Consider the following 13,595-nt stretch of genomic DNA (forward strand, 5'->3'; position numbering starts at 1 on the left):
AAAATATTCTGCAGTAGATCAAAAACGAAAGAAAACCATGAATCAACATGTGAACGTTACCTGATGATGCTGATTTGATTAGAGACACAGCTGAGAGTTTTGTAATTTGGCATCATTTTACATTTCTTCACTGTTAAACAGCAGAAATGAGGCTTTCTTGTTGGAGGTCATTTTCGGGGGAGGGGGGGCAGCGTAATAATAATAAGTAGGTCAAAGGTCAAAACAAGAGTACAGTTAAGTAAAAAGCATTGAACAAACTTTATTGTAAATGAAGCTTTTGGACATTTATTCTCTGATATTTGCTCTTCAGCTCGAGTCTCCATCAGTGGGAACATTTCCTGATTCAACTTTTCTTCTGTTCAAATCAAACTCCATGAGAATCAAAGTGTGAATCAGAGTCCTGATAATCAGATTCTATAGAAACATGGAGACTGTAGAGGATTTACACTCAATACGTTCATATGTTCCCTTCAAGAAAAATCAATCAGTTCATCCAAAAAAATCAGTCGTTGATCAATTCAGTTTGATTGACAGGACAGATGATCAGAGGTGCAGAGTTTTTACCACCAACATTGTTACATGGACTGAAGAATGGGTGGAGTTTGTGAGTGAAGGAGCAGCCAGTAAAGGAGTAGATCAGAGCTGCAGCACCTACATCATAAAAGGAGACCAGACTCTCCTCATAATCCACAAACACCCCCACCTTCTCAGGACCAGGATGAAGACAGAGGGGGACTGAATACTTAGCACAAGCTTTGTACTCATTTCCATTTCTCAGTACTACAGTCCAGAAACCATCCTGAGGACTCGCTGTGATTTTTCCCTTCCTGTTGATCGACTCTGTGGCCACTCCTAAATCCCAGGCAGTCTTTCCTTTAACCTGAACCTCAAAGTAAAATCTACCTGAAGAGAAACTCTGCTCTCCTAAAACCATAGCATACCTAGAAAATCTCTCTGGGTTGTCTGAAAGATTCTTCCTCACATCACTATGATACACTTGTTTTCCATCATCAGACAGGATGAGTTTAGGATGAGCTGTATCAGGATCCAGAGTCACATCCACCTCATGCTGCTGCACCCTCTGCAGCTCAGCCTCAAACAGCTTCTTCTTCATGAGATTCCAGACTGTCTCCTCCAGCTCAGCCACAGCTCTCCCCACAGTCCCCTCATATGATGGTGGATGAACTCTGACCTCTGTCCAGTCCTTGGTGGGTTGAGCAGCTTTAAGGGAGGAGAAGCTTAGGAGGAGGTGGAGGTGGTCTTCAGAGCGTGAGAGCTGCTCCACCTCAGAGCTTCTCTCCATCAGATCAGAGATTTCCTGTTCCAGATCTTTGATGAGACCTTCAGCCTGTTTCTCTGTAGTTTCCTGTTTGTCTTCGATCTCCTTCATGAGGTCCTTCAGGCTTCTCTCAACAGACTCCATCAGAGCAGTGAAGACCTGAACACCTTCTGCTTTCTGTCTGTCTGCAGCATCTTTACTCATCTTCACCGACTCTGTGATCTCCTGAATCTTCAGTCGTCTCTTCTGGATTGTCTGCTGAATCTCAGCCTCTGTCTTCTCCAGCTCTGCCTTCTTTCCTTCATATTCTTCTCTCAGAGGAACAAACTCGTGGTTCTTGTGGTCTAAAACAGGGCAGAGCATGCAGACACATGTCTGGTCGGTCTTACAGAACAGCTCCAGGAGTTTATCGTGCTTCGTACACATCCTGCCTTCCAGGTTCTCCACAGCATCAATCAGCTGATGTCTTTTCAGGCCTTTCACTGTCAGATGAGGCTCCAGGTGAGTCTGACAGTAGGAGGTCTGACACACCAGGCAGGACTTCAGGGCCTTCAGTCTGGTTCCAGTGCAGACGTCACAGGGAACTTCTCCTGGTTTGGCAGCTTGTTGCTCTGAGCTGCTGCTGCTGGCTTTCTGCTGAGCTTCACGTCTGAACTGAGCAACCATCTCAGAGATGAAGGTGTTGACCCTCAGCTGAGGTCTAGTGGAGAAAGTCTCTTTACACAAGGGACACTGACAGATGACATTCATGTCCCAGTGCTGACTGATGCAGGTTTTGCAGAAGTTGTGTCCACATGGTGTAGTGACTGGATCAGTGAACACATCCAGACAGATGGAGCACAGAAACTGATCTTCAGATCGCAGATTGCTGGCAGCAGACATGTCTGCACTCTGAGGGAGAAAGAAAAGAAACATTTGATTCAAAATTCACTTTAAATTTCATTTTTACAAAGAGAGAAACAAGCGTCAGTAGTCTGAGGAGCTTGGAAAGAAAAGCGTCTGGACTTCTTTGAGTTTCTTGAAGACGTTTCATCAGAGAAGCTTCTTCAGTTCTCAGAGTAACTGGTGGAGACCCAGCAACACACTCAGACACAAACTGGTTCATCCCAAACACAAACTTAACATCGTAGTGTCTGCTGTACAGTGCAGCGTCCAGATGAACAGAATAACTTTGGGGATGAAGATAAATACAGTCGTTAAAAAGATGTGAAATTGTTTCTCTGACTGTTTTACAGAAGGTCCAAGATTCATCCAGATCATTTGTATACTTGAATAAATCAGTTTGTTGGATATTTTCCATCAATTACTGTGAAGTAAACTTCGACCTTGTTGGTGACTAAATACTCCTTAATGTAAGTCCAGATCAACGAGCCATTAATATTAAACAGTGACTGTTCCAATAGAAGTGACAGTGAGGAGGACAATGAATCATAAACCTCAGAAATGTGTTATTAACTGTTTGATCCAGTATATTAATGGCATTTGTAAATGCTGTTAAAATGTTCTGTGTAGATTTCATGATGTAGATGACTGATTTATAATAAGTTACATAATTTCATGAATATATATATATATATATATATATATAGTTTGTGTTAAATTGTCTTTATTTGAAATGGACATGTGTAAAGTGTAAAAGCTAGTGTCTTGTGAGAATACCCCTTAACGAGAGTACACGAGAACTTTTCATGGACTGCGAGGGAGCAGATATCTCTCACGAAGCGATTTTAAGCTAAAGGTTGACTAAAAGAAAAGGCAACACAAAGACTTAAGGACCTCTTTTCAGGACAAGCAGCCAACGAAGTATTTGTCATTTGAGAAATGTTTTATTTGTGTTTTGACTTAATATGTGTACTGTTGTAAAGTTGCTAATTGGTTTGTACTGTTCGCTCGTGACCAGTTCTTACGGTGTAATGGCGTATTGGCGTACTGGTGATGGTGAAGCTGAGGAGAGAAAGCCCAAGTAATAAACGCCCGTTTCAAAGAACCGACCTGTGTCTGTGTTGTCGTGAAGAGAGCTACAGTGAGAACTCGCCTGCTCAACACGGGTAGGAGAGGACAGGATCGCCGCGGATGACGAAACGACGCGGATCCGATGCATCACGTCAGATAAGCAGAGTGCATAATGCATATCAGCACAGCCTTAACAAGCAACGGTGGTTAGACTGAGTTAAAGCGCTAATTTTCACGTCTAAAATCAGGAGAAGCTCTACCACAGAAGTGAAGTTAAGGTGGTGTTAGAAGTGGTTAAATGTGGAAATTGCAACTAAGGGACTCATCTGTTAATCTTGCTTGCTTAATGTAGAGATTAATCCAATGTGTTTGCATTTATAGTTGTTGTACATCACAAGGTTTATAGAACAAACAAGTAAATATTTAACAAGCTCACAGGCTATGAGTAATTTTGAGTTTTATAAAATTTGCTGAGTTTTAAAGGGCACCTTCTGTGAATTTTAAAGGGGTACTATACTAATGTGAAAAATTGAAAACCTTTAGTAATGTAAATAAGGATTTAAGGTATTTCTAAGTATATTTACACTGTTACTGAGGGTTTACTCATATATTTGTGATAAGGTAATTTTGTTGTTCTTATCTGTTTGAAACTTAAGTTCAGTATTGAAGTCAACAGCGTATTGGAAGACTCATACATACATTTATGAACCTTACTGGCTATTCAAATTAAGTCTATTGCAACTTTCACTTACACATAGTCCAGAAGAAATCTAGTTGAAGTTTAATAGCTGCACAATCACACTGCTATAATCTCAGCATGTCTGACATAAGCAGAGAGACCTGCCATAAAGATGCTGAACAATCCACTCAAGCTGAAGCTACTGGCACTGAATCTGTAGCAGAAATAGACGGGCTTCGAAGAAGTGAGAGGGCGCGTACCCTAACAGAAAGGGGGAGAGCATACCAAGATAAGAGACTGAAGCACATTCAATGCAAATACAAAATCATCTTTGAGAAGTGGAGGTGTCATGCACGAATAGGCAAAGAGTTATTAAGTGGTGATTCTTCTAAGGATGAGTTAACTGAGCTTATTGAGAACATCACAAGCACCTGTTCTGATGTAAAGGTAGTTTATGAGGAGCTGCGGCAAGTGCAAACCCCTGAACCAGACTAGCGGCGCAGGGTTGATACATGCATGTCATTCTCAGAATTTATTATTCAAAGAGCACAGAGACAGCTTAAAGGTCATGAAGCAGATAAGGATGAAGAGTCTTGGCCTGATGTTGGATCTGTTCTAGGCTCAACAGGTTCTGTTTCTAGACCACTGTCTCGTCAATCAGGATGTAGTTCTACCCACTCTAGCAGCCACTCTGTCAAAAGAATAGAGGCTGTAGCTGAAGCTGCTGCAACTCAGGAAGTCTTGGCAGTGTTGGAGGAGCAAGAAAGGGAAGAAACAGAACTTCAAATGTTAGAGGCTGAGAACCTAGCCAGACAGCAAGCAATCCAAGATAAACGTAGAAAACCTGCACGCCTAGAAGAAGTAAAGAAGCTGAATGCTGCTAGAGCTCGAGTGAGGGTCTATGATGAAGCTGAAGAAAACATAGAAGCAACTGATTTGTTGTATGGTAGTGAAGTACTGCCAGAGCTTAGAGTCACTGACTCCACAGTACTTCCAGTCACAACCCATTCTCTCAATGCATCAAGCCCCCCATTCATTCCTCAATCCCTAGCAGTCACAAGTCAAGCTCCTTGTCCACAACAGCTACCTCAGTCTCCTCCAGCCTCAGTGTTGAGGCCTCAAGAGCAGAATAGCTTAGATCTGGTCAATGTGCTAGTAGAAGCTGTGAGTGCAAATCGGCTCCCAACACCAGAGCCTGCGGTGTTTACAGGAGATCCCTTGAAGTTCAAAGACTGGCAACTGTCCTTTGAAACATTAATAGAAAGGAAGAACATCCCAAAGAATGAAAAACTGTATTACCTAAGAAAGTACTTAGGTGGCACAGCAAAGAAGACCGTGGAAGGATTTCTTCTACTGGGCACAGAAGCAGCATATGAGTCAGCCTGGAAGCTTTTAGAGAAACGTTTTGGAGACCCATTCCTAATTGGGAAGTCACTCAGAGACAAGCTGCATGCATGGCCAAAGATAGGTTCTAAGGATGCTTGCAAGCTAAGAGAATTTGCAGACTTTCTCAAGAGCTGTGAGGCTGCCATGTCTCATGTCAAGATGCTGGAGGTCTTGAATGACTGCGTTGAGAGCCAGACGATTCTGCTGAAATTGCCAGATTGGTTGGTTTCCAGCTGGAATCGCAAAGTGATGGAAGTCAGACAAGTGAAAGCTGAGTACCCATCATTCAAGGTGTTTGTTGACTTCCTATCAAAGGAAGCAGATCTTGCTTGCGATCCAATTTCTTCAATACAAGCACTTAACACTAGAATTACTGAGCCTTTTTTCCCTGGTGCAAGTCCCTACTACTAGATTTACTGGCCTGCGCAGATTTGCGTAAATTCCCCCCGACCTTAACACCTCTTGGCACCCCGCTGAGATTTTCACAGGTCGTCAGCTCCATTGTTCTCCTGCTTTTGTTGTGCAAACACACCCTCCCCCAACCCCTAACCATGAGAGATTCAAGTTTTTCCTTCCCTGCAAGGCTACTTTCCTTCCTTACCTGCCTGCATGCCTGTCCATAAACATATATACACAGAGTTGTACATATATTTATATATTTATATAGCCACACCTTATATAATATGCATAAAGTCTAGTTATACACACAGACACATCTATATCATATATACACACACACACATATATATATATATACATACACATATATGTGTGTGTGTGTATATATGATATAGATGTGTCTGTGTGTATAACTATGTATGTATGTATATATATATATATGTATATATATATATATAATATGTATATATGTATATATATATAAAATGTTTGTATAGTGCACTTTCTATACCGTGCTCTGTCCACTTTTTTGCAATGACAATGCAGATTTTCCACTTGTGGGACAAATAAATGCAGATTTGCTGTGTGTGTGTGTGTGTGTGTGTGTGTGTGTGTGCGCAACATTGGCATTTGTTTACTCAGATCCAAGGCAGGCCAAACCTCTGTGTTACAACCTACATACAAAAGACAGACATTCACAATATATGGATACACAAGTCTGTTTTATTTCAAAGTGTTTCAAACTTTACAGGGTTTGCAGACCCAGTGTCCATCATCCCTGCATTTGGCACAGGTGAATTTCTTACATGTTGCACAGGTAAATCTGCTGCGATTCCTGTTGCAGCTCTCTTGCACCTGGCACTGTGTTGTCTTTACAGTCCCTGGCACAGCACCTGCCTCTGTGCTAAGATTTCCTTGTGCTGCATGAATCGGCAACGAAGTTGCTGAGCTAGAAGACGCAGAAACAATCTTCTTTTGCCTGTCCACCCTGTACATGCCTTGTACAAAATGTAGGCATTCACTGCCGCCAGGTCCAGCATATTGTAGAAAACCGCTACTGGCCACCTGCGTGTTGCTGATCTTACAGAATACATCCATGCCATTTGGTCCAACACGTCTACACCACACTGTAAAAGCAGAGCGAGAGAGTCATGAGTATATGTTTTTTTCTATAGGCCTGTATAGCACACATCAGAAAACATTGTAGCACTGGTGTAAAATTGTACACACATTCACATACCTTCATGTGGTTGTAGTCTGTGATCGTGTTGGGTTTCCTCTTTCTGCCGTCACCGATCGTCACGTCTTGGTGCATGGAACTTAGAACACACACAGTCTTGTTTTTTTTAGGTGCATAAATTGTCAAGGAGACACTGCCACTTCTAAGCACTGAAGTGGAGAATACCTCTCGCTTTGCAGTATCTTTTGCAAGTTGAGGAAGTTCACGCCGGACTTTATTCACCATGCCCAGTAATGTTGTTTTGCGCTGCAGCAGTCTGTGCGACAGTGACAGTGAAGTAAAGAAATTGTCCGTTGTGACATTTCTCCCATCATCCAAAAACGGCTCCATCAGTTTCATGACCACGTTCTCTGCCAGCCTCTCTCCCTTCTGACGACTGGGGTCCTTTCCCAAGTAAGGAGATGCACTGCAGACATATTTGGTGTCCAAATCCGTGGCCATCCAGAACGTGATCCCAAATTTGTCTGGCTTGGTTGCAATATACTGGGTGAATGGACAACGAACCTTGGTAGGGAACAGCTGTTCATCTATGGTCATGTGTTCCCCTGGAGTGAAACTCTTAGCACAGTTCTCGTTGAAGCGTGTCCAGATGTCGGAGATCGCTGCAAATTTGTCTGTTTTCACCCGTTCTGCCCGCGTGTCCCTGTCATCAAATCGAAGGTGTTGCATAATTGAAATGAATCTATCTCGGGGCATTGTCTCTTTGATTAGTGGCACCAGAAAACTTTCTGACCAGCAATCCACAATGGCACCAACAGGACACATGATTGCTCTTACAAACAGGATTGAAATGAATGCCATAAGTTCATGAACTTAAAGCATAAAGTCTAGTTATACACACAGACACATCTATATCATATATATATATATATATATATATATATATGTGTGTATGTGTGTGTATGTATATATATATATATATACATACACACACACACACACACACACGTAGATAGATAGATATGTGTGTGTGTGTGTGTGTGTATACATACACCAATATTTTTGAATACACGTGTCCATATTTATGTTTCCAGATTGTTTGTATAGTGCACTTTCTATACTGTGCTCTGTCCACTTTTTTGCAATGACAATGCAGATTTTCCACTTGTGGGACAAATAAATGCAGATTTGCTGTGTGTGTGTGTGTGTGTGTGTGTGTGTGTTTGTGCAACATTGGCATTTGTTTACTTAGATCCAAGGCAGGCCAAACCTCTGTGTTACAACCTACATACAAAAGACAGACATTCACAATATATGGGTACACAAGTCTGTTTTATTTCAAAGTCTTTCAAACTTTGAAACGAACCTTGGTAGGGAACAGCTGTTCCCTACCAAGCATTTCTTGCAGCTGGCAACAACGGTCGTGCATTCAGTATAGTTGTGACTTCCGCAAAAAATGTGGTCAAAATCTCATGAGTAAGTTGAAGCATTTCTATCAGGCATTTCTGAAAGTTGTAACACAGAGGTTTGGCCTGCCTTGGATCTGAGCAACTCTGAGTGAGCAAATGCAAATGTGCCAGGCCTCAAGGACAATGGGTGGTTTGCACAACAAAAGCTGTAGGAGAAACAAGCTGACGACCTGTGAAAATCTCAGCAGGGGTGCTTAACACCTCGGGACTTGCACCAGAAAATAAAAAAGCCAGTAATTCTAGGGGGTATTGGGTTTAGGGAAGTTACGCAAATTTGCGCAGGATAGTAAATCTAGTGTTAAGAGTGTTGAAAGCGAGAAACCAAGGCATCCACGAAGCCAAATAGTTCAAGCAAAGACTCTGACCACAAGTACAACACAGAGCAGTAATACATCATGTGTTTTCTGCAAAAGGACAGGACACATCCTAGACAAATGCCGAAGTTTCACAGAAAAGACAGTTCAGGATCGTGTTAAGTTTGTACACACAGAGAAGCTTTGCTTTGGATGTTTGAAGACCGGTCATCACTCAAGAAAATGTGATAACAAAAGCACATGTGAGAAATGCCAAAAGAGACACCCGACATGTTTGCATGACGATAAGTTCAAGGAACGTCAAAGGCCAATCCACCTAAATGGAGGTGAAATTTCAAAGGACAAGGCAGACACCACAGAAAAGACTGCAACAGCCACTTCCAACAGAGTTATCCAAGAGGGTTTAAGTACACAAACATCTTCTATCTTGCCAGTCTGGGTGTCATCTATTAAGCAGCCAGATCAAGAACTGCTAGTTTATGCACTCTTAGACACACAGAGCGATACCACCTTCATACTAGATGAAGTAGCTCAAGGCCTGAACACAAACAGAGAGAATGTCCACAATGTCTGCCAAGCCGACAGTTATTCCATGTCAGAAACTGACAGGTCTACAAGTGAGAGGATACAACTCAGAGAAAAGGATCCCACTACCACCTGTTTTCACAAGAGAGTTTATCCCAGTAAACAGGCTGCACATTCCAACCTCTGAAACAGCTCAAAAATGGCCACATCTAGAGCAACTGTCTGGATTGCGAAGTAGGCCTTCTTATAGGCTACAACTGTCAACGGGCCCTCCTCCCAAGAGAGATCCTGTCTGGTGACGAAAATCATCCATATGCACAGCGGACTGATCTGGGCTGGAGCATTGTTGGTTGCTCACATTCAACAAGCGATGACAGCGATCAAATAGGATTCAGTCATAGAATCATAGTACAACAAGTGACACCGACTGTGCATCCATCATTTCAGCTAAAGAAGGAAGTGCACTTTGCGTGCAGGACTCAAGTCAAAGAGATCAACCCACTTGACATAATTAAGACTCTTGAATCAGATTTCACAGATCACTCAGCAGATGATAATCCAGTCTCTCAGGAGGACCTCCTCTTTCTGTCTAAAGTGAAAGCTGGAATAAGACAGAAGGAAGATGGCCACTATGAACTTCCTCTTCCTTTCAAGACAGACAAACCTAATCTTCCAGACAATAAACAGTGTGCAGTTCACAGGCTCAGCTCATTAGAGCGTCGACTGAGGAGAAATGAACAATATTACATGGACTATGTCAACTTCATGAATGAAATCATAAGTAGAGGAGATGCTGAGAAGGTGCCACAGTCTGAATTAGACAACCAACCAGCATGGTACATACCACACCACGGTGTCTACCATCCCGAAAAGCCCGGGAAGATCCGTGTGGTTTTCGATTGTTCGGCACGCTACCAAGAAACCTCTCTAAATGACCATCTCTTGACAGGTCCAGACCTGACTAACACATTAGTTGGTGTGTTGTGTCGATTTAGAAAGGGTCCTATAGCCATAATGTGTGACATCGAAAAAATGTTTCACCAGTTCCACGTTGCAAGGGAACATCAAGATTATTTCAGGTTCCTCTGGTGGGATGGAGGTGATTTGGATTCTGAACCCTCGGTGTACAGGATGAAGATACACCTCTTTGGGGCAGCTTCATCCCCCGGTTGCTCCAACTTTGGACTGAAATACCTAGCTTCACAAGGCCAAGGCAAGTTCAGCAAAGAAGCCATCAAGTTCATCCAAAGAAGCTTCTATGTGGATGATGGCCTGACAAGTGTAAGGTCGACTGCTGAAGCCATACGCTTGGTAAAGGAATCAAGAGCTCTGTGCAAAACAGGAAATCTACGGCTACATAAGTTTGTATCCAACGACGAGGGTGTGATTGCAACAATTCCACCACAAGAATGTGCTCAGACCAAAGATCTAAACATGGCTCTAGGAGAACTTCATATCGAGCGAGCACTTGGAGTTCAGTGGTGTGTTGAGGCAGATGAATTTCAGTTCAGGGTGGTGGTAAAAGAAAACCCACTGACAAGGAGAGGGGTTCTCTCAACTGTTGCCTCAGTCTATGATCCACTAGGTTTCGTGGCTCCATTCCTACTTGTCGGCAAACAGATTCTTCAAACGCTGTGTAGAGACAAGGTAAGCTGGGATGAACCTCTCCCCGAGCACATCCAGCCACAATGGGAGTCATGCCTGAAAGATCTGCCTCATTTGGCAGCTCTAAAGATTCCAAGAAGCTATCTTCCATCAAACTTTGGTGAAGTCTCACTATATGAGCTTCACAACTTTTCCGATGCAAGCTTCAAAGGGTATGGTGCATGCTCATACCTTAGAGCGGTGAGTGAAACAGAACAAATAAGTTGTTCACTTGTCTTGGGGAAAGCAAGAGTAGCCCCTACCAAACTAACAACCATCCCAAGGCTTAAGTTATCATCAGCTGTGACCTCAGTCCGCATTGGTGATATCATCAGAGGCGAGCTGGAGATTGAAAATGTGCCAGAGTATTACTGGACTGACTCAAAGGTGGTCCTTGGCTATGTGAACAATGATGCTAAAAGGTTCCAAACATTCGTGGCCAACCGCATCCAGCGAATAAGATCTAGCACAAAACCTGAACAATGGCGATATGTCAACTCTGAAGACAACCCAGCTGATGGAGCCTCAAGAGGATTGACTGCAGTTCATATTAAAGAATCTAACTGGCTGAAAGGACCCAACTTCCTTTGGCAGCAAAATCTCCCACATGAAGTGGGAATGGTGGGAGAAGTTTAGGCTACTGATCCTGAACTTCGGAGAGTACATGTTCATGCAGTTAAAGCAAGAGAACAGAATCCAATGGTAAACCGTTTAACTAAATTTTCTGACTGGTCCAGAGTGGTGAGAGCAATTGCCAGGCTCAAGAGATTTGTCAGAGAGTTTAAAGGATTTCAGTCGAGAACTAATGAGTCGACTAATCTTGAAGAACGAAGAGAAGCAGAGATCTTTATCATCAAACTCGTACAAGAAGACGCGTTTGCTGAAGACATAAAGAAAATAAGAGGCAAGAAGGAACACACTTTGAGCAGGCACAACAGGCTATGCCAGCTGAATGCTTTCCTGGATGAAACCAATGTTCTCAGGGTGGGAGGACGGCTGTCTCAGTCAGCCTTACACCATGATGTAAAGCATCCTGCGATACTTCCGAAAAAATCTCATGTGTCAGCTCTGCTGGTCAAACATCATCATGAGCGCATACACCATCAAGGAAGGGGCATGACCATGAATGAGTTGCGCGCAAACGGAATATGGGTCCTAGGATGTGGAAGTGTGGTCTCCTCACACATTTACAAGTGTGTAAAATGTAGACAATACAGAAGAACAACTGAGGTTCAACAAATGGCAAATCTACCAGGAGAGAGAAGTGAGACATCTCCCCCCTTTACCTATTGTGGGCTTGATTGTTTTGGCCCCTTTATTGTGAAGGAAGGAAGGAGAGAGTTGAAACGATACGGATTGTTATTCACCTGCCTATGTTCTAGAGCAGTTCACATAGAAACCCTTGACGATTTGACAACAGACGCATTCATGAATGCACTTCGATCATTCATAGCTATTCGAGGACCCGTGGGCCAGCTAAGATGTGATAGAGGGACAAACTTTGTTGGTGCTAGAAAGGAGCTTTCTGAGTTGCTTGAAGGAATTGATCAAGACCGTACAAGGGACCTGTGTCTGTGTTGTCGTGAAGAGAGCTACAGCATTTATGAGAACATGTTTATTCAGTGGTGTCTGTATATTTGGTCCATTTGTGCGTCATTAAAAACTGTCCTGTTTTCTCTCATAGATACTGGAACATCATAGCTCCTCACAAACTCAGGATATGGAAGAAGATGAACTTTTCCAGTCACTCGCTGGGATACATCATTCAGATTATTCTGGATCCTCAGAAAACATTGATTTATTTTTGTATTTCATATATTTGTTTGTCCAGATCAAAGATTTATGTTAGTAGAGAAGAAGCCACCATGATAAAGCCTGTGTGTGAAAATGAGATCAGTGAATTTTGTTGATCAAAATCACATTTAAGGAGGAATTCTGTCCTCCAGTTTGTTTAAATAAGCTTTGGGATTAAACACCATCATCTATGTTTGTGTCTGATGACATGTTTGATCCAGTTCAGCTTGAATATCACAGCTGATGTGTGAACTCTGACATATTTAAAGCCTCGATTATCAGGATGATTCAAACACATCTGTTTAAATAATGAGATTTATGTTTCCACACAAAGTTATAAAGTGCAGCATCGACTGTTTTCTGAATGATTCAGGAACATCTGTGACTCTTACAGGATACACTAAGTCAGATAATCTCTCTTTGTAAAATGTCTGAATGACTTTTTGAAGTACTGACCAAAATCTGCTGGTTTACAGTATCAAAGGCTTTATATCAATAAAGAATAAATAGATGTTTTCACGTCTGTAATCCTTATGATCAATCAGATCCAGAATCAATCTAATAGGAACAGGAAGTGATGAATAACCAGGAAGTGTGGAGTCAGTCTGAAGTCCAGAGCACAGACTGAGTCCACAGTCCTGAGCAGAGCCACAGTGAGACTGAAGCAGCAGCTTGATGTTCCTACAGTGGATCTGTGGTTACATGAGCAGATTTCTATGGATCCAGTGTGACTGTGATGAGTCAGCATGAAGTGAACAGAGTGAAGATTTGTGTAGAAACAGGAAGTGTGATCAGCTGCACTCACCACTGTTGCTGAGAGAAACCTGATGGACTCCAGTGAATCTTCTTTTAGAGACAAACAGAACTCGACTGCAGCTCTGCTGCTGCTCTCTCACACTTTCACTTCTGCAAAATGACGCTGAACTTCTCGTCTTTGCTCCGCCTCTTCCTGCCTCTCCCTTTACAGGAATCA

General features: G+C 42.6%; 1 protein-coding gene across 1 annotated transcript; it reads right to left on the minus strand.

Moving 5' to 3' along the window:
* Positions 1–243: 243 nt before the first annotated feature.
* LOC100694917 (E3 ubiquitin-protein ligase TRIM21) lies at positions 244–13,571 on the minus strand. The gene is made up of 2 exons (XM_019355054.2): positions 13,428–13,571; positions 244–2,170 (listed from the first exon to the last, which is right to left on the minus strand). Exon 2 carries the CDS (start codon positions 2,159–2,161, stop codon positions 503–505), a length of 1,659 nt encoding a protein of 552 aa, XP_019210599.1. The 5' UTR covers positions 2,162–2,170; positions 13,428–13,571; the 3' UTR covers positions 244–502.
* Positions 13,572–13,595: the final 24 nt, after the last annotated feature.

Source organism: Oreochromis niloticus, unplaced genomic scaffold (genome assembly GCF_001858045.2).
Source record: "Oreochromis niloticus isolate F11D_XX unplaced genomic scaffold, O_niloticus_UMD_NMBU tig00000744_pilon, whole genome shotgun sequence".
Classification (NCBI taxonomy): Eukaryota; Metazoa; Chordata; class Actinopteri; order Cichliformes; family Cichlidae; genus Oreochromis; species Oreochromis niloticus.

Bases quoted from the DNA above. Each gene is read 5' to 3' on its own strand.
- LOC100694917 (XM_019355054.2), bottom strand. From the start codon at position 2,161: ATGTCTGCTGCCAGCAATCTGCGATCTGAAGATCAGTTTCTGTGCTCC.